At 56.3% G+C, this 19,385-nt stretch overlaps 1 protein-coding gene across 2 annotated transcripts in view; it reads right to left on the bottom strand.

The window, feature by feature from the left end:
- The window catches only part of mat2b (methionine adenosyltransferase 2 non-catalytic beta subunit methionine), a 33,090-nt gene extending 13,991 nt beyond the window's left edge, over window positions 1–19,099 (bottom strand). Inside the window, exon 1 of one of the 2 annotated variants that reach the window (XM_072461152.1) lies at window positions 18,983–19,099. In XM_072461152.1, coding sequence (XP_072317253.1) covers window positions 18,983–19,012 — 30 coding nt within the window. In that variant the 5' untranslated portion in view covers window positions 19,013–19,099. The remainder of the gene's footprint in view (window positions 1–18,982) is intronic. The other variant, XM_072461153.1, reaches the window with a different exon arrangement.
- Between the last annotated feature and the right edge of the window lie 286 nt (window positions 19,100–19,385).

The following is a 19,385-nucleotide window of genomic DNA, read 5'->3' as shown; positions in this document are numbered from 1 at the left end:
TGAGAGAGAGTAGCTGCATGAGAGAGAGTAGCTGCATGAGAGAGAGTAGCTGCATGAGAGAGAGTAGCTGCATGAGAGAGAGTAGCTGCGTGAGACAGTAGCTGCATGAGAAAGTAGCTGCGTGAGAGAGAGTAGCTGCGTGAGAGAGTAGCTGCATGAGAGTGAGTAGCTGCATGAGAGAGAGTAGCTGCGTGAGAGAGAGTAGCTGCGTGAGAGAATAGATGCATGAGAGAGAGAGAAGCCGCGTGAGAGAGTAGCTGCATGAGAGAGAGTAGCTGCATGAGAGAGAGTAGCTGCATGAGAGAGAGTAGCTGCATGAGAGAGAGTAGCTGCATGAGAGAGAGTAGCTGCATGAGAGAGAGTAGCTGCATGAGACAGTAGCTGCATGAGAAAGTAGCTGCGTGAGAGAGAGTAGCTGCATGAGAGAGAGTAGCTGCATGAGAGAGAGTAGCTGCGTGAGAGAGAGTAGCTGCGTGAGAGAATAGATGCATGAGAGAGAGAGAAGCCGCGTGAGAGAGTAGCTGCATGAGAGAGAGTAGCTGCATGAGAGAGAGTAGCTGCATGAGAGAGAGTAGCTGCATGAGAGAGAGTAGCTGCATGAGAGAGAGTAGCTGCATGAGAGAGAGTAGCTGCATGAGAGAGAGTAGCTGCGTGAGACAGTAGCTGCATGAGAGAGTAGCTGCGTGAGAGAGAGTAGCTGCGTGAGAGAGTAGCTGCATGAGAGTGAGTAGCTGCATGAGAGAGAGTAGCTGCATGAGAGACAGTAGCTGCATGAGAGAGAGTAGCTGCATGAGAGAGAGTAGCTGCATGAGAGAGAGTAGCTGCATGAGAGAGAGTAGCTGCATGAGAGAGAGTAGCTGCGTGAGACAGTAGCTGCATGAGAAAGTAGCTGCGTGAGAGAGAGTAGCTGCGTGAGAGAGTAGCTGCATGAGAGTGAGTAGCTGCATGAGAGAGAGTAGCTGCGTGAGAGAGTAGCTGCGTGAGAGAATAGCTGCATGAGAGAGAGAGAAGCCGCGTGAGAGAGTAGCTGCATGAGAGAGAGTAGCTGCATGAGAGAGTAGCTGCATGAGAGAGAGTAGCTGCATGAGAGAGAGTAGCTGCATGAGAGAGAGTAGCTGCATGAGAGAGAGTAGCTGCATGAGAGAGAGTAGCTGCATGAGAGAGAGTAGCTGCGTGAGACAGTAGCTGCATGAGAGAGTAGCTGCGTGAGAGAGAGTAGCTGCATGAGAGAGAGTAGCTGCATGAGAGAGAGTAGCTGCGTGAGACAGTAGCTGCATGAGAGAGTAGCTGCGTGAGAGAGAGTAGCTGCGTGAGAGAGTAGCTGCATGAGAGTGAGTAGCTGCATGAGAGAGAGTAGCTGCATGAGAGACAGTAGCTGCATGAGAGAGAGTAGCTGCATGAGAGAGAGTAGCTGCATGAGAGAGAGTAGCTGCATGAGAGAGAGTAGCTGCATGAGAGAGAGTAGCTGCGTGAGACAGTAGCTGCATGAGAAAGTAGCTGCGTGAGAGAGAGTAGCTGCGTGAGAGAGTAGCTGCATGAGAGTGAGTAGCTGCATGAGAGAGAGTAGCTGCGTGAGAGAGAGTAGCTGCGTGAGAGAATAGATGCATGAGAGAGAGAGAAGCCGCGTGAGAGAGTAGCTGCATGAGAGAGAGTAGCTGCATGAGAGAGAGTAGCTGCATGAGAGAGAGTAGCTGCATGAGAGAGAGTAGCTGCATGAGAGAGAGTAGCTGCATGAGACAGTAGCTGCATGAGAAAGTAGCTGCGTGAGAGAGAGTAGCTGCATGAGAGAGAGTAGCTGCATGAGAGAGAGTAGCTGCGTGAGAGAGAGTAGCTGCGTGAGAGAATAGATGCATGAGAGAGAGAGAAGCCGCGTGAGAGAGTAGCTGCATGAGAGAGAGTAGCTGCATGAGAGAGAGTAGCTGCATGAGAGAGAGTAGCTGCATGAGAGAGAGTAGCTGCATGAGAGAGAGTAGCTGCATGAGAGAGAGTAGCTGCATGAGAGAGAGTAGCTGCGTGAGACAGTAGCTGCATGAGAGAGTAGCTGCGTGAGAGAGAGTAGCTGCGTGAGAGAGTAGCTGCATGAGAGAGAGTAGCTGCATGAGAGACAGTAGCTGCATGAGAGAGAGTAGCTGCATGAGAGAGAGTAGCTGCATGAGAGAGAGTAGCTGCATGAGAGAGAGTAGCTGCATGAGAGAGAGTAGCTGCATGAGAGAGAGTAGCTGCGTGAGACAGTAGCTGCATGAGAGAGTAGCTGCGTGAGAGTAGCTGCGTGAGAGAGTAGCTGCATGAGAGTGAGTAGCTGCATGAGAGAGAGTAGCTGCATGAGAGACAGTAGCTGCATGAGAGAGAGTAGCTGCGTGAGACAGTAGCTGCATGAGAAAGTAGCTGCGTGAGAGAGAGTAGCTGCGTGAGAGAGTAGCTGCATGAGAGTGAGTAGCTGCATGAGAGAGAGTAGCTGCGTGAGAGAGAGTAGCTGCGTGAGAGAATAGCTGCATGAGAGAGAGAGAAGCCGCGTGAGAGAGTAGCTGCATGAGAGAGAGTAGCTGCATGAGAGAGTAGCTGCGTGAGAGAGTAGCTGCATGAGAGAGAGTAGCCGCTTGAGAGAGTAGCTGCATGAGAGAGAGTAGCTGCGTGAGAGTGAGAGAGAGTAGCCGCGTGGAAGAGTAGCTGCATGAGAGAGAGTAGCCGCGTGAGACAGTAGCTGCATGAGAGAGAGTAGCCGCGTGAGAGAGTAGCTGTATGAGAGAGAGTAGCTGCGTGAGACAGTAGCTGCATGAGAGAGAGTAGCTGCATGAGAGAGTAGCTGCGTGAGAGAGTAGCTGCATGAGAGAGAGTAGCCGCGTGAGAGAGTAGCTGCATGAGAGAGAGTAGCCGCGTGAGAGAGAGAGAGAGTAGCCGCGTGAGAGAGTAGCTGCATGAGAGAGCGTAGCCGCGTGAGAGAGTAGCTGCATGAGAGAGAGTAGGCGCGTGAGAGTAGCTGCATGAGAGAGTAGCCGCGTGAGAGAGTAGCTGCATGAGAGAGAGTAGCCGCGTGAGAGAATAGCTGCATGAGAGAGAGAGAAGCCGCGTGAGAGAGTAGCTGCATGAGAGAGTAGCCGCGTGAGACAGTAGCTGCATGAGAGAGAGTAGCCGCGTGAGAGAGTAGCTGCATGAGAGAGAGTAGCTGCATGAGAGAGAGTAGCTGCATGAGAGAGAGTAGCTGAATGAGAGAGAGTGTAGCTGCATGAGAGAGAGTAGCTGCATGAGAGAGAGTAGCTGCGTGAGACAGTAGCTGCATGAGAGAGTAGCTGCATGAGAGAGAGTAGCTGCGTGAGAGAGTAGCTGCATGAGAGTGAGTAGCTGCATGAGAGAGAGTAGCTGCATGAGAGACAGTAGCTGCATGAGAGAGAGAAGCTGCATGAGAGAGAGTAGCTGCGTGAGACAGTAGCTGCATGAGAAAGTAGCTGCGTGAGAGAGAGTAGCTGCGTGAGAGAGTAGCTGCATGAGAGTGAGTAGCTGCATGAGAGAGAGTAGCTGCGTGAGAGAGAGTAGCTGCGTGAGAGAATAGCTGCATGAGAGAGAGAGAAGCCGCGTGAGAGAGTAGCTGCATGAGAGAGAGTAGCTGCATGAGAGAGTAGCTGCGTGAGAGAGTAGCTGCATGAGAGAGAGTAGCCGCTTGAGAGAGTAGCTGCATGAGAGAGAGTAGCTGCGTGAGAGTGAGAGAGAGTAGCCGCGTGAAAGAGTAGCTGCATGAGAGAGAGTAGCCGCGTGAGACAGTAGCTGCATGAGAGAGAGTAGCCGCGTGAGAGAGTAGCTGTATGAGAGAGAGTAGCTGCGTGAGACAGTAGCTGCATGAGAGAGAGTAGCTGCATGAGAGAGTAGCTGCGTGAGAGTAGCTGCATGAGAGAGAGTAGCCGCGTGAGAGAGTAGCTGCATGAGAGAGAGTAGCCGCGTGAGAGAGAGAGAGAGTAGCCGCGTGAGAGAGTAGCTGCATGAGAGAGCGTAGCCGCGTGAGAGAGTAGCTGCATGAGAGAGAGTAGGCGCGTGAGAGTAGCTGCATGAGAGAGTAGCCGCGTGAGAGAGTAGCTGCATGAGAGAGAGTAGCCGCGTGAGAGAATAGCTGCATGAGAGAGAGAGAAGCCGCGTGAGAGAGTAGCTGCATGAGAGAGTAGCCGCGTGAGACAGTAGCTGCATGAGAGAGAGTAGCCGCGTGAGAGAGTAGCTGCATGAGAGAGAGTAGCCGCGTGAGAGAATAGCTGCATGAGAGAGAGAGAAGCCGCGTGAGAGAGTAGCTGCATGAGAGAGAGTAGCCGCGTGAGACAGTAGCTGCATGAGAGAGAGTAGCCGCGTGAGAGAGTAGCTGTATGAGAGAGAGTAGCTGCTTGAGACAGTAGCTGCATGAGAGAGAGTAGCCGCATGAGAGATTAGCTGCATGAGAGAGTAGCTGCATGAGAGAGTAGCTGCGTGAGAGAGTAGCTGCATGAGAGAGAGTAGCCGCGTGAGAGAGTAGCTGCATGAGAGAGAGTAGCCGCGTGAGAGAGAGAGAGAGTAGCCGCGTGAGAGAGTAGCTGCATGAGAGAGCGTAGCCGCGTGAGAGAGTAGCTGCATGAGAGAGAGTAGGCGCGTGAGAGTTGCTGCATGAGAGAGAGTAGCCGCGTGAGAGAGTAGCTGCATGAGAGAAAGTAGCCGCGTGAGAGTCGCAGCATGAGAGAGAGTAGCTGCATGAGAGAGAGTAGCCGCGTGAGAGAGTAGCTGCATGAGAGAGAGTAGCCGCGTGAGAGAATAGCTGCATGAGAGAGAGAGAAGCCGCGTGAGAGAGTAGCTGCATGAGAGAGTAGCCGCGTGAGAGAGTAGCTGCATGAGAGAGTAGCCGCGTGAGAAAATAGCTGCATGAGAGAGAGTAGCCGCGTGAGAGAGTAGCTGCATGAGAGAGAGTAGCTGCGTGAGACAGTAGCTGCATGAGAGAGAGTAGCCGCGTGAGAGAGTAGCTGCATGAGAGAGAGTAGCTGCATGAGAGAGAGTAGCTGCATGAGAGAGAGTAGCCGCGTGAGAGAGTAGCTGCATGAGAGAGAGTAGCTGCGTGAGACAGTAGCTGCATGAGAGAGAGTAGCCGCGTGAGAGAGTAGCTGCATGAGAGAGAGTAGCTGCATGAGAGAGAGTAGCTGCGTGAGAGAGTAGCTGCATGAGAGAGAGTAGCCGCGTGAGAGTAGCTGCATGAGAGAGAATAGCCGCGTGAGAGTGAGAGAGAGTAGCTGCGTGAGAGAGTAGCTGCATGAGAGAGAGTAGCCGCGTGAGAGAGTAGCTGCATGAGAGAGAGTAGCCGCGTGAGAGTAGCTGCATGAGAGAGAGTAGCCGCGTGAGAGAGTAGCTGCATGAGAGAAAGTAGCCGCGTGAGAGAGTAGCCGCATGAGAGAGAGTAGCTGCATGAGAGAGAGTAGCCGCGTGAGAGAGTAGCTGCATGAGAGAGAGTAGCTGCGTGAGACAGTAGCTGCATGAGCGAGTAGCTGCGTGAGAGAGAGTAGCTGCATGAGAGAGAGTAGCTGCATGAGAGAGAGTAGCTGCATGAGAGAGAGTAGCTGCGTGAGAGAGTAGCTGCGTGAGAGAGTAGCTGCATGAGAGTGAGTAGCTGCATGAGAGAGAGTAGCTGCATGAGAGAGAGTAGCTGCATGAGAGAGAGTAGCTGCATGAGAGAGAGTAGCTGCGTGAGACAGTAGCTGCATGAGAGAGTAGCTGCGTGAGAGAGAGTAGCTGCGTGAGAGAGTAGCTGCATGAGAGTGAGTAGCTGCATGAGAGAGAGTAGCTGCATGAGAGACAGTAGCTGCATGAGAGAGAGTAGCTGCATGAGAGAGAGTAGCTGCGTGAGACAGTAGCTGCATGAGAAAGTAGCTGCGTGAGAGAGAGTAGCTGCGTGAGAGAGTAGCTGCATGAGAGTGAGTAGCTGCATGAGAGAGAGTAGCTGCGTGAGAGAGAGTAGCTGCGTGAGAGAATAGCTGCATGAGAGAGAGAGTAGCTGCATGAGAGAGAGTAGCTGCATGAGAGAGTAGCTGCGTGAGAGAGTAGCTGCATGAGAGAGAGTAGCCGCGTGAGACAGTAGCTGGATGAGAGAGAGTAGCCGCGTGAGAGAGTAGCTGTATGAGAGAGAGTAGCTGCGTGAGACAGTAGCTGCATGAGAGAGAGTAGCTGCATGAGAGAGTAGCTGCGTGAGAGAGTAGCTGCATGAGAGAGAGTAGCCGCGTGAGAGAGTAGCTGCATGAGAGAGAGTAGCCGCGTGAGAGAGAGAGAGAGTAGCCGCGTGAGAGAGTAGCTGCATGAGAGAGCGTAGCCGCGTGAGAGAGTAGCTGCATGAGAGAGAGTAGGCGCGTGAGAGTAGCTGCATGAGAGAGTAGCCGCGTGAGAGAGTAGCTGCATGAGAGAGAGTAGCTGCGTGAGACAGTAGCTGCATGAGAGAGAGTAGCCGCATGAGAGATTAGCTGCATGAGAGAGAGTAGCTGCATGAGAGAGTAGCTGCGTGAGAGAGTAGCTGCATGAGAGAGAGTAGCCGCGTGAGAGAGTAGCTGCATGAGAGAGAGTAGGCGCGTGAGAGTAGCTGCATGAGAGAGAGTAGCCGCGTGAGAGAGTAGCTGCATAAGAGAAAGTAGCTGCATGAGAGAGAGTAGCCGCGTGAGAGAGTAGCTGCATGAGAGAGAGTAGCCGCGTGAGAGAATAGCTGCATGAGAGAGAGAGAAGCCGCGTGAGAGAGTAGCTGCATGAGAGAGTAGCCGCGTGAGACAGTAGCTGCATGAGAGAGAGTAGCCGCGTGAGAGAGTAGCTGCATGAGAGAGAGTAGCTGCATGAGAGAGAGTAGCTGCGTGAGAGAGTAGCTGCATGAGAGAGAGTAGCCGCGTGAGAGTAGCTGCATGAGAGAGAATAGCCGCGTGAGAGTGAGAGAGAGTAGCTGCGTGAGAGAGTAGCTGCATGAGAGAGAGTAGCCGCGTGAGAGAGTAGCTGCATGAGAGAGAGTAGCCGCGTGAGAGTAGCTGCATGAGAGAGAGTAGCCGCGTGAGAGAGTAGCTGCATGAGAGAAAGTAGCCGCGTGAGAGAGTAGCCGCATGAGAGAGAGTAGCTGCATGAGAGAGAGTAGCCGCGTGAGAGAGTAGCTGCATGAGAGAGAGTAGCTGCGTGAGACAGTAGCTGCATGAGCGAGTAGCTGCGTGAGAGAGAGTAGCTGCATGAGAGAGAGTAGCTGCATGAGAGAGAGTAGCTGCATGAGAGAGAGTAGCTGCGTGAGAGAGTAGCTGCGTGAGAGAGTAGCTGCATGAGAGTGAGTAGCTGCATGAGAGAGTAGCTGCATGAGAGAGAGTAGCTGCATGAGAGAGAGTAGCTGCATGAGAGAGAGTAGCTGCATGAGAGAGAGTAGCTGCGTGAGACAGTAGCTGCATGAGAGAGTAGCTGCGTGAGAGAGAGTAGCTGCGTGAGAGAGTAGCTGCATGAGAGTGAGTAGCTGCATTAGAGAGAGTAGCTGCATGAGAGACAGTAGCTGCATGAGAGAGAGTAGCTGCATGAGAGAGAGTAGCTGCGTGAGACAGTAGCTGCATGAGAAAGTAGCTGCGTGAGAGAGAGTAGCTGCGTGAGAGAGTAGCTGCATGAGAGTGAGTAGCTGCATGAGAGAGAGTAGCTGCGTGAGAGAGAGTAGCTGCGTGAGAGAATAGCTGCATGAGAGAGAGAGAAGCCGTGTGAGAGAGTAGCTGCATGAGAGAGAGTAGCTGCATGAGAGAGTAGCTGCGTGAGAGAGTAGCTGCATGAGAGAGAGTAGCCGCGTGAGACAGTAGCTGCATGAGAGAGAGTAGCCGCGTGAGAGAGTAGCTGTATGAGAGTGTAGCTGCGTGAGACAGTAGCTGCATGAGAGAGAGTAGCTGTATTAGAGAGTAGCTGCGTGAGAGAGTAGCTGCATGAGAGAGAGTAGCCGCGTGAGAGAGTAGCTGCATGAGAGAGAGTAGCCGCGTGAGAGAGTAGCTGCATGAGAGAGCGTAGCCGCGTGAGAGAGTAGCTGCATGAGAGAGAGTAGGCGCGTGAGAGTAGCTGCATGAGAGAGTAGCCGCGTGAGAGAGTAGCTGCATGAGAGAGTAGCCGCGTGAGAGAATAGCTGCATGAGAGAGAGAGAAGCCGCGTGAGAGAGTAGCTGCATGAGAGAGTAGCCGCGTGAGACAGTAGCTGCATGAGAGAGAGTAGCCGCGTGAGAGAGTAGCTGCATGAGAGAGAGTAGCCGCGTGAGAGAATAGCTGCATGAGAGAGAGAGAAGCCGCGTGAGAGAGTAGCTGCATGAGAGAGAGTAGCCGCGTGAGACAGTAGCTGCATGAGAGAGAGTAGCCGCGTGAGAGAGTAGCTGTATGAGAGAGAGTAGCTGCGTGAGACAGTAGCTGCATGAGAGAGAGTAGCCGCATGAGAGATTAGCTGCATGAGAGAGAGTAGCTGCATGAGAGAGTAGCTGCGTGAGAGAGTAGCTGCATGAGAGAGAGTAGCCGCGTGAGAGAGTAGCTGCATGAGAGAGAGTAGGCGCGTGAGAGTAGCTGCATGAGAGAGAGTAGCCGCGTGAGAGAGTAGCTGCATGAGAGAAAGTAGCTGCATGAGAGAGAGTAGCCGCGTGAGAGAGTAGCTGCATGAGAGAGAGTAGCCGCGTGAGAGAATAGCTGCATGAGAGAGAGAGAAGCCGCGTGAGAGAGTAGCTGCATGAGAGAGTAGCCGCGTGAGACAGTAGCTGCATGAGAGAGAGTAGCCGCGTGAGAGAGTAGCTGCATGAGAGAGAGTAGCTGCATGAGAGAGAGTAGCTGCGTGAGACAGTAGCTGCATGAGCGAGTAGCTGCGTGAGAGAGAGTAGCTGCATGAGAGAGAGTAGCTGCATGAGAGAGAGTAGCTGCATGAGAGAGAGTAGCTGCGTGAGAGAGTAGCTGCGTGAGAGAGTAGCTGCATGAGAGTGAGTAGCTGCATGAGAGAGTAGCTGCATGAGAGAGAGTAGCTGCATGAGAGAGAGTAGCTGCATGAGAGAGAGTAGCTGCATGAGAGAGAGTAGCTGCGTGAGACAGTAGCTGCATGAGAGAGTAGCTGCGTGAGAGAGAGTAGCTGCGTGAGAGAGTAGCTGCATGAGAGTGAGTAGCTGCATGAGAGAGAGTAGCTGCATGAGAGACAGTAGCTGCATGAGAGAGAGTAGCTGCATGAGAGAGAGTAGCTGCGTGAGACAGTAGCTGCATGAGAAAGTAGCTGCGTGAGAGAGAGTAGCTGCGTGAGAGAGTAGCTGCATGAGAGTGAGTAGCTGCATGAGAGAGAGTAGCTGCGTGAGAGAGAGTAGCTGCGTGAGAGAATAGCTGCATGAGAGAGAGAGAAGCCGTGTGAGAGAGTAGCTGCATGAGAGAGAGTAGCTGCATGAGAGAGTAGCTGCGTGAGAGAGTAGCTGCATGAGAGAGAGTAGCCGCGTGAGACAGTAGCTGCATGAGAGAGAGTAGCCGCGTGAGAGAGTAGCTGTATGAGAGAGAGTAGCTGCGTGAGACAGTAGCTGCATGAGAGAGAGTAGCTGCATGAGAGAGTAGCTGCGTGAGAGAGTAGCTGCATGAGAGAGAGTAGCCGCGTGAGAGAGTAGCTGCATGAGAGAGAGTAGCCGCGTGAGAGAGTAGCTGCATGAGAGAGCGTAGCCGCGTGAGAGAATAGCTGCATGAGAGAGAGAGAAGCCGCGTGAGAGAGTAGCTGCATGAGAGAGTAGCCGCGTGAGACAGTAGCTGCATGAGAGAGAGTAGCCGCGTGAGAGAGTAGCTGCATGAGAGAGAGTAGCCGCGTGAGAGAGAGTAGCCGCGTGAGACAGTAGCTGCATGAGAGAGAGTAGCCGCGTGAGAGAGTAGCTGTATGAGAGAGAGTAGCTGCGTGAGACAGTAGCTGCATGAGAGAGAGTAGCCGCATGAGAGATTAGCTGCATGAGAGAGAGTAGCTGCATGAGAGAGTAGCTGCGTGAGAGAGTAGCTGCATGAGAGAGAGTAGCCGCGTGAGAGAGTAGCTGCATGAGAGAGAGTAGGCGCGTGAGAGTAGCTGCATGAGAGAGAGTAGCCGCGTGAGAGAGTAGCTGCATGAGAGAAAGTAGCTGCATGAGAGAGAGTAGCCGCGTGAGAGAGTAGCTGCATGAGAGAGAGTAGCCGCGTGAGAGAATAGCTGCATGAGAGAGAGAGAAGCCGCGTGAGAGAGTAGCTGCATGAGAGAGTAGCCGCGTGAGAGAGTAGCTGCATGAGAGTAGCCGCGTGAGAGAGAGAGAGAGTAGCCGCGTGAGAGAGTAGCTGCATGAGAGAGCGTAGCCGCGTGAGAGAGTAGCTGCATGAGAGAGAGTAGGCGCGTGAGAGTAGCTGCATGAGAGAGTAGCCGCTTGAGAGAGTAGCTGCATGAGAGAGAGTAGCCGCGTGAGAGAATAGCTGCATGAGAGAGAGAAGCCGCGTGAGAGAGTAGCTGCATGAGAGAGTAGCCGCGTGAGACAGTAGCTGCATGAGAGAGAGTAGCCGCGTGAGAGAGTAGCTGCATGAGAGAGAGTAGCCGCGTGAGAGAATAGCTGCATGAGAGAGAGAGAAGCCGCGTGAGACAGTAGCTGCATGAGAGAGAGTAGCCGCGTGAGAGAGTAGCTGCATGAGAGAGAGTAGCTGCATGAGAGAGAGTAGCTGCGTGAGAGAGTAGCTGCATGAGAGAGAGTAGCCGCGTGAGAGTAGCTGCATGAGAGAGAATAGCCGCGTGAGAGTGAGAGAGAGTAGCTGCGTGAGAGAGTAGCTGCATGAGAGAGAGTAGCCGCGTGAGAGAGTAGCTGCATGAGAGAGAGTAGCCGCGTGAGAGTAGCTGCATGAGAGAGAGTAGCCGCGTGAGAGAGTAGCTGCATGAGAGAAAGTAGCCGCGTGAGAGAGTAGCCGCATGAGAGAGAGTAGCCGCGTGAGAGAGTAGCTGCATGAGAGAGAGTAGCTGCGTGAGACAGTAGCTGCATGAGAGAGTAGCCGCGTGAGAGAGTAGCTGCATGAGAGAGAGTAGCTGCATGAGAGAGAGTAGCTGCGTGAGAGAGAAGCTGCATGAGAGAGAGTAGCCGCGTGAGAGTAGCTGCATGAGAGAGAATAGCCGCGTGAGAGTGAGAGAGAGTAGCTGCGTGAGAGAGTAGCTGCATGAGAGAGAGTAGCCGCGTGAGAGAGTAGCTGCATGAGAGAGAGTAGCCGCGTGAGAGTAGCTGCATGAGAGAGAGTAGCCGCGTGAGAGAGTAGCTGCATGAGAGAAAGTAGCCGCGTGAGAGAGTAGCCGCATGAGAGAGAGTAGCCGCGTGAGAGAGTAGCTGCATGAGAGAGAGTAGCTGCGTGAGACAGTAGCTGCATGAGAGAGAGTAGCCGCGTGAGAGAGTAGCTGCATGAGAGAGAGTAGCTGCATGAGAGAGAGTAGCTGCGTGAGAGAGTAGCTGCATGAGAGAGAGTAGCCGCGTGAGAGTAGCTGCATGAGAGAGAATAGCCGCGTGAGAGTGAGAGAGAGTAGCTGCGTGAGAGAGTAGCTGCATGAGAGAGAGTAGCCGCGTGAGAGAGTAGCTGCAGGAGAGAGAGTAGCCGCGTGAGAGTAGCTGCATGAGAGAGAGTAGCCGCGTGAGAGAGTAGCTGCATGAGAGAAAGTAGCCGCGTGAGAGAGTAGCCGCATGAGAGAGAGTAGCTGCATGAGAGAGAGTAGCCGCGTGAGAGAGTAGCTGCATGAGAGAGAGTAGCCGCGTGAGAGAATAGCTGCATGAGAGAGAGAGAAGCCGCGTGAGAGAGTAGCTGCATGAGAGAGTAGCCGCGTGAGAGAGTAGCTGCATGAGAGAGTAGCCGCGTGAGAAAATAGCTGCATGAGAGAGAAGCCGCGTGAGACAGTAGCTGCATGAGAGAGAGTAGCCGCGTGAGAGAGTAGCTGCATGAGAGAGAGTAGCTGCGTGAGACAGTAGCTGCATGAGAGAGAGTAGCCGCGTGAGAGAGTAGCTGCATGAGAGAGAGTAGCTGCATGAGAGAGAGTAGCTGCGTGAGAGAGTAGCTGCATGAGAGAGAGTAGCCGCGTGAGAGTAGCTGCATGAGAGAGAATAGCCGCGTGAGAGTGAGAGAGAGTAGCTGCGTGAGAGAGTAGCTGCATGAGAGAGAGTAGCCGCGTGAGAGAGTAGCTGCATGAGAGAGTAGCCGCGTGAGAGTAGCTGCATGAGAGAGTAGCCGCGTGAGAGAGTAGCTGCATGAGAGAAAGTAGCCGCGTGAGAGAGTAGCCGCATGAGAGAGAGTAGCTGCATGAGAGAGAGTAGCCGCGTGAGAGAGTAGCTGCATGAGAGAGTACCCGCGTGAGAGAGTAGCTGCATGAGAGAGAATAGCCGCGTGAGAGAGTAGCTGCATGAGAGTAGACGTGTGAGAGAGTAGCTGCATGAGAGAGAGTAGCTGCGTGAGAGAGTAGCCGCGTGAGAGAAAGTAGCCGCGTGAGAGAGTAGCCGCATGAGAGAGAGTAGCTGCATGAGAGAGAGTAGCCGCGTGAGAAAGTAGCTGCATGAGAGAGTAGCCGTGTGAGAGAGTAGCTGCATGAGAGAGAGTAGCTGCGTGAGAGAGTAGCCGCATGAGAGAGAGTAGCTGCATGAGAGAGAGTAGCTGCATGAGAGAGAGTAGCCGCCTGAGAAAATAGCTGCATGAGAGAGAAGCCGCGTGAGACAGTAGCTGCATGAGAGAGAGTAGCCGCGTGAGAGAGTAGCTGCATGAGAGAGAGTAGCTGCGTGAGACAGTAGCTGCATGAGAGAGTAGCCGCGTGAGAGAGTAGCTGCATGAGAGAGAGTAGCTGCATGAGAGAGAGTAGCTGCGTGAGAGAGTAGCTGCATGAGAGAGAGTAGCCGCGTGAGAGTAGCTGCATGAGAGAGAATAGCCGCGTGAGAGTGAGAGAGAGTAGCTGCGTGAGAGAGTAGCTGCATGAGAGAGAGTAGCTGCGTGAGAGAGAAGCTGCATGAGAGAGAGTAGCCGCGTGAGAGTAGCTGCATGAGAGAGAATAGCCGCGTGAGAGTGAGAGAGAGTAGCTGCGTGAGAGAGTAGCTGCATGAGAGAGAGTAGCCGCGTGAGAGAGTAGCTGCATGAGAGAGAGTAGCCGCGTGAGAGTAGCTGCATGAGAGAGAGTAGCCGCGTGAGAGAGTAGCTGCATGAGAGAAAGTAGCCGCGTGAGAGAGTAGCCGCATGAGAGAGAGTAGCCGCGTGAGAGAGTAGCTGCATGAGAGAGAGTAGCTGCGTGAGACAGTAGCTGCATGAGAGAGAGTAGCCGCGTGAGAGAGTAGCTGCATGAGAGAGAGTAGCTGCATGAGAGAGAGTAGCTGCGTGAGAGAGTAGCTGCATGAGAGAGAGTAGCCGCGTGAGAGTAGCTGCATGAGAGAGAATAGCCGCGTGAGAGTGAGAGAGAGTAGCTGCGTGAGAGAGTAGCTGCATGAGAGAGAGTAGCCGCGTGAGAGAGTAGCTGCATGAGAGAGAGTAGCCGCGTGAGAGTAGCTGCATGAGAGAGAGTAGCCGCGTGAGAGAGTAGCTGCATGAGAGAAAGTAGCCGCGTGAGAGAGTAGCCGCATGAGAGAGAGTAGCTGCATGAGAGAGAGTAGCCGCGTGAGAGAGTAGCTGCATGAGAGAGAGTAGCCGCGTGAGAGAATAGCTGCATGAGAGAGAGAGAAGCCGCGTGAGAGAGTAGCTGCATGAGAGAGTAGCCGCGTGAGAGAGTAGCTGCATGAGAGAGTAGCCGCGTGAGAAAATAGCTGCATGAGAGAGAAGCCGCGTGAGACAGTAGCTGCATGAGAGAGAGTAGCCGCGTGAGAGAGTAGCTGCATGAGAGAGAGTAGCTGCGTGAGACAGTAGCTGCATGAGAGAGAGTAGCCGCGTGAGAGAGTAGCTGCATGAGAGAGAGTAGCTGCATGAGAGAGAGTAGCTGCGTGAGAGAGTAGCTGCATGAGAGAGAGTAGCCGCGTGAGAGTAGCTGCATGAGAGAGAATAGCCGCGTGAGAGTGAGAGAGAGTAGCTGCGTGAGAGAGTAGCTGCATGAGAGAGAGTAGCCGCGTGAGAGAGTAGCTGCATGAGAGAGTAGCCGCGTGAGAGTAGCTGCATGAGAGAGTAGCCGCGTGAGAGAGTAGCTGCATGAGAGAAAGTAGCCGCGTGAGAGAGTAGCCGCATGAGAGAGAGTAGCTGCATGAGAGAGAGTAGCCGCGTGAGAGAGTAGCTGCATGAGAGAGTACCCGCGTGAGAGAGTAGCTGCATGAGAGAGAATAGCCGCGTGAGAGAGTAGCTGCATGAGAGTAGACGTGTGAGAGAGTAGCTGCATGAGAGAGAGTAGCTGCGTGAGAGAGTAGCCGCGTGAGAGAAAGTAGCCGCGTGAGAGAGTAGCCGCATGAGAGAGAGTAGCTGCATGAGAGAGAGTAGCCGCGTGAGAAAGTAGCTGCATGAGAGAGTAGCCGTGTGAGAGAGTAGCTGCATGAGAGAGAGTAGCTGCGTGAGAGAGTAGCCGCATGAGAGAGAGTAGCTGCATGAGAGAGAGTAGCTGCATGAGAGAGAGTAGCCGCCTGAGAAAATAGCTGCATGAGAGAGAAGCCGCGTGAGACAGTAGCTGCATGAGAGAGAGTAGCCGCGTGAGAGAGTAGCTGCATGAGAGAGAGTAGCTGCGTGAGACAGTAGCTGCATGAGAGAGTAGCCGCGTGAGAGAGTAGCTGCATGAGAGAGAGTAGCTGCATGAGAGAGAGTAGCTGCGTGAGAGAGTAGCTGCATGAGAGAGAGTAGCCGCGTGAGAGTAGCTGCATGAGAGAGAATAGCCGCGTGAGAGTGAGAGAGAGTAGCTGCGTGAGAGAGTAGCTGCATGAGAGAGAGTAGCCGCGTGAGAGAGTAGCTGCATGAGAGAGAGTAGCCGCGTGAGAGTAGCTGCATGAGAGAGAGTAGCCGCGTGAGAGAGTAGCCGCATGAGAGAGAGTAGCTGCATGAGAGAGAGTAGCCGCGTGAGAGAGTAGCTGCATGAGAGAGTAGCCGCGTGAGAGAGTAGCTGCATGAGAGAGAGTAGCCGCGTGAGAGAGTAGCTGCATGAGAGAGTAGCCGTGTGAGACAGTAGCTGCATGAGAGAGAGTAGCCGCGTGAGAGAGTAGCTGCATGAGAGAGAGTAGCCGCGTGAGAGAGTAGCTGCATGAGAGAGAGTAGCCGTGTGAGAGTAGCTGCATGAGAGAAAGTAGCCGCGTGAGAGAGTAGCCGCATGAGAGAGAGTAGCTGCATGAGAGAGAGTAGCCGCGTGAGAGAGTAGCTGCATGAGAGAGTAGCTGCATGAGAGAGAGTAGCCGCGTGAGAGAGTAGCTGCATGAGAGAGAGTAGCCGCGTGAGAGAGTAGCTGCATGAGAGAGAGTAGCTGTGTGAGAGAGTAGCTGCATGAGAGAGAGTAGCCGCGTGAGAGAGTAGCTGCATGAGAGAGAGTAGCTGTGTGAGAGAGTAGCTGCATGAGAGAGAGTAGCCGCGTGAGAGTGAGAAAGAGTAGCTGCGTGAGAGAGAGTAGCTGCGTGAGGAAGTAGCTGCATGAGAGTAGCTGCATGAGAGAGAGTAGCTGCGTGGGAGAGTAGCTGCATGAGAGTAGCTGCATGAGAGGAGCTGCATGAGAGTAGCTGCATGAGAGGAGCTGCATGAGAGTAGCTGCATGGCACAGGCTCATGACCTGCGGAAGTAAAATTAGTGAGACAACTAAATTGTCTCACTGAGAAGATCGTGGAGATCTCCAAAACCTCGGAGCGTTGAATAAAGCTCAGAACATCACGCCCTCTGAACTCACAGTTCAGGCTCCTGCACTCGGGGGGCACTATAGAGTTCCAGTGTCCCCTGGGGTCTGCACCAGGTCAGGCTCTCTCGTCGTCGGGCTCCCTCGTCATCGCGCTCTCATCGTCGTCGGGCTCCCTCGTCGTCGGGCTCCCTCGTCGTCGGGCTCCCTCGTCGTCGGGCTCCCTCGTCGTCGCGCTCCTTCGTCGTCGGGCTCCCTCGTCGTCGGGCTCCCTCGTCGTCGGGCTCCCTCGTCGTCGCGCTCCCTCGTCGTCGCGCTCTCGCTCTCGTCGTCGGGCTCCCTCGTCGCCGCGCTCCCTCGTCGTCGGGCTCCCTCGTCGTCGCGCTCCCTCGTCGTCGCGCTCCCTCGTCGTCGGGCTCCCTCGTCGTCGGGCTCCCTCGTCGTCGGGCTCCCTCGTCGTCGGGCTCCCTCCTCGTCGCGCTCTCGTCGTTGTCGCGCTCTCGTCGTCGCGCTCCCTCGTCGTCGCGCTCCCTCTTCGGCGCGCTCCCACGTCGTCGCGCTCCCTCGTCGTCGGGCTCCCTCGTCGTCGGGCTCCCTCGTCGTCGGGCTCCCTCGTCGTCGGGCTCCCTCGTCGTCGCGCTCCCTCGTCGTCGGGCTCCCTCGTCGTCGGGCTCCCTCGTCGTCGCGCTCCCTCCTCGTCGCGCTCTCGTCGTTGTCGCGCTCTCGTTGTCGCGCTCTCGTTGTCGCGCTCCCACGTCGTCGCGCTCCCTCGTCGTCGCGCTCCCACGTCGTCGGGCTCCCTCGTCGTCGGGCTCCCACGTCGTCGGGCTCCCTCGTCGTCGGGCTCCCTCGTCGTCGCGCTCCCACGTCGTCGGGCTCCCTCGTCGTCGCGCTCCCTCGTCGTCGGGCTCCCTCGTCGTCGGGCTCCCTCGTCGTCGGGCTCCCTCGTCGTCGCGCTCCCTCGTCGTCGCGCTCCCTCGTCGTCGGGCTCCCTCGTCGTCGCGCTCCCTCGTCGTCGCGCTCCCTCGTCGTCGCGCTCCCTCGTCGTCGGGCTCCCTCGTCGTCGGGCTCCCTCGTCGCCGCGCTCTCGCTCTCGTCGTCGGGCTCCCTCGTCGTCGGGCTCCCTCGTCGTCGGGCTCCCTCGTCGTCGGGCTCCCTCGTCGTCGGGCTCCCTCGTCGTCGGGCTCCCTCGTCGTCTGGCTCCCTCGTCGACGCGCTCTCGCTCTCGTCGTCGCGCTCCCTCGTCGTCGGGCTCCCTCGTCGTCGGGCTCCCTCGTCGTCGCGCTCCCTCGTCGTCGCGCTCCCTCGTCGTCGGGCTCCCACGTCGTCGGGCTCCCTCGTCGGCGCGCTCTCGCTCTCGTCGGCGGGTTCCCTCGTCGTCGGGCTCCCTCGTCGTCGCGCTCCCTCGTCGTCGCGCTCCCTCGTCGTCGGGCTCCCTCGTCGTCGGGCTCCCTCGTCGTCGGGCTCCCTCGTCGTCGCGCTCCCTCGTCGTCGCGCTCCCTCGTCGTCGGGCTCCCTCGTCGTCGGGCTCCCTCGTCGTCGCGCTCCCTCCTCGTCGCGCTCTCGTCGTTGTCGCGCTCTCGTCGTCGCGCTCCCTCGTCGTCGGGCTCCCACGTCGTCGCGCTCCCTCGTCGTCGCGCTCCCTCGTCGTCGGGCTCCCACGTCGTCGGGCTCCCTCGTCGTCGGGCTCCCTCGTCGTCGGGCTCCCACGTCGTCGGGCTCCCTCGTCGGCGCGCTCCCTCGTCGTCGGGCTCCCTCGTCGTCGGGCTCCCTCGTCGTCGGGCTCCCTTGTCGTCGCGCTCTCGTCGTCGTCGCGCTCCCTCGTCGTCGGGCTCCCTCGTCGTCGGGCTCCCTCGTCGTCGCGCTCTCGTCGTCGTCGCGCTCTCGTCGTCGTCGGGCTCCCTCGTCGTCGGGCTCCCTCGTCGTCGGGCTCCCTCGTCGTCGCGCTCTCGTCGTCGTCGCGCTCCCTCGTCGTCGGGCTCCCTCGTCGTCGGGCTCCCTCGTCGTCGGGCTCCCTCGTCGTCGGGCTCCCTCGTCGTCGCGCTCTCGTCGTCGTCGGGCTCCCTCGTCGTCGGGCTCCCTCGTCGTCGGGCTCCCTCGTCGTCGCGCTCTCGTCGTCGTCGCGCTCTCGTCGTCGCGCTCCCTCGTCGTCGCGCTCCCTCGTCGTCGGGCTCCCACGTCGTCGCGCTCCCTCGTCGTCGCGCTCCCTCGTCGTCGCGCTCCCTCGTCGTCGGGCTCCCTCGTCGTCGGGCTCCCTCGTCGTCGCGCTCCCACGTCGTCGGGCTCCCTCGTCGTCGCGCTCCCTCGTCGTCGCGCTCCCTCGTCGTCGGGCTCCCTCGTCGTCGGGCTCCCTCGTCGTCGCGCTCCCTCGTCGTCGCGCTCCCTCGTCGTCGCGCTCCCTCGTCGTCGGGCTCCCTCGTCGTCGCGCTCCCTCGTCGCCGCGCTCTCGCTCTCGTCGTCGGGCTCCCTCGTCGTCGCGCTCCCTCGTCGTCGGGCTCCCTCGTCGTCGGGCTCCCTCGTCGTCGCGCTCCCTCGTCGTCGCGCTCCCTCGTCGTCGGGCTCCCTCGTCGTCGGGCTCCCTCGTCGCCGCGCTCTCGCTCTCGTCGTCGCGCTCCCTCGTCGTCGCGCTCCCTCGTCGTCGGGCTCCCTCGTCGTCGGGCTCCCTCGTCGTCGCGCTCCCTCGTCGTCGCGCTCCCTCGTCGTCGGGCTCCCTCGTCGCCGTGCTCTCGCTCTCGACGTCGGGCTCCCTCGTCGTCGGGCTCCCACGTCGTCGCGCTCCCTCGTCGTCGCGCTCCCTCGTCGTCACATGAGTGGTTATTGTGGTTAGACTGGGCGTGTCCGGGCGTGTCCGGGCGTGTCCGGGCGTGTCCGGGCGTGTCCGGGCGTGTCTGGACGTGCTGTTTTCCTGCAGAACCTGCTGCTGTGAATCGAGCTCAGACTGAACGTGTTTGTGTCAAACTCTAAGTTTGAAGTCAAAATGATAAACAATGTGTCATTTTTCTACAAAGGTCAAACTCGTGCGCGTCCTCCAGGGGGCGTGTCCTCCAGGGGGCGCGTCCTCCAGGGGGCGCTGTGAGTGACGTCAGAGCTGCACATTCAACACACTTAATGTTGAGCCACAATAGTTTGTACTTTTATCTACACAAATATTACACACGTTAATACTAGTGATAATGTTGTAAAATAAAAATGCAATTTTGAGGCAAAAAATAGTTTGTTTTTCCATTACGAAGTGACAGAATGTCTTTCTGACAAGAGAAAACACACTGACCTGCGGCTCCTCGCTGCGGAACCCCGGCATCACCGAACAGAACCGAGCTGGACCGAACAGAACCGAGCTGGACCGAACAGAACCGAGCGGGACGGTGCTCTAATGTAGACCTCCGCGTCAAAACAGCAGAAGCTGCGTCTCTTCCTTCTCACTCATCCTCTGCGCATGCGCCACTCCAGTGTCCTAGCCCCGCCCCTCCGCGCTCTTTATCCACAAACAGACGCGCAGCGTCTGTTTGTGGAGCGCCCTCTGTCGCCGAGGCAGAGAAGTGACAATACTACCTCTAGTACACCGGTTTGGAGTCACCCATGTGCAATACTGTCATACCCATGTGCAATACTGTCATACCCATGTGCAATACTGTCATACCCATGTGCAATACTGTCATACCCATGTGCAATAC

Source organism: Eucyclogobius newberryi, unplaced genomic scaffold, assembly GCF_026437365.1.
Source record: "Eucyclogobius newberryi isolate DKJ021-1_F unplaced genomic scaffold, fEucNew1.0.hap1 SCAF_3, whole genome shotgun sequence".
Classification (NCBI taxonomy): Eukaryota; Metazoa; Chordata; class Actinopteri; order Gobiiformes; family Gobiidae; genus Eucyclogobius; species Eucyclogobius newberryi.
This window is presented reverse-complemented; position numbering and strand designations above follow the sequence as displayed.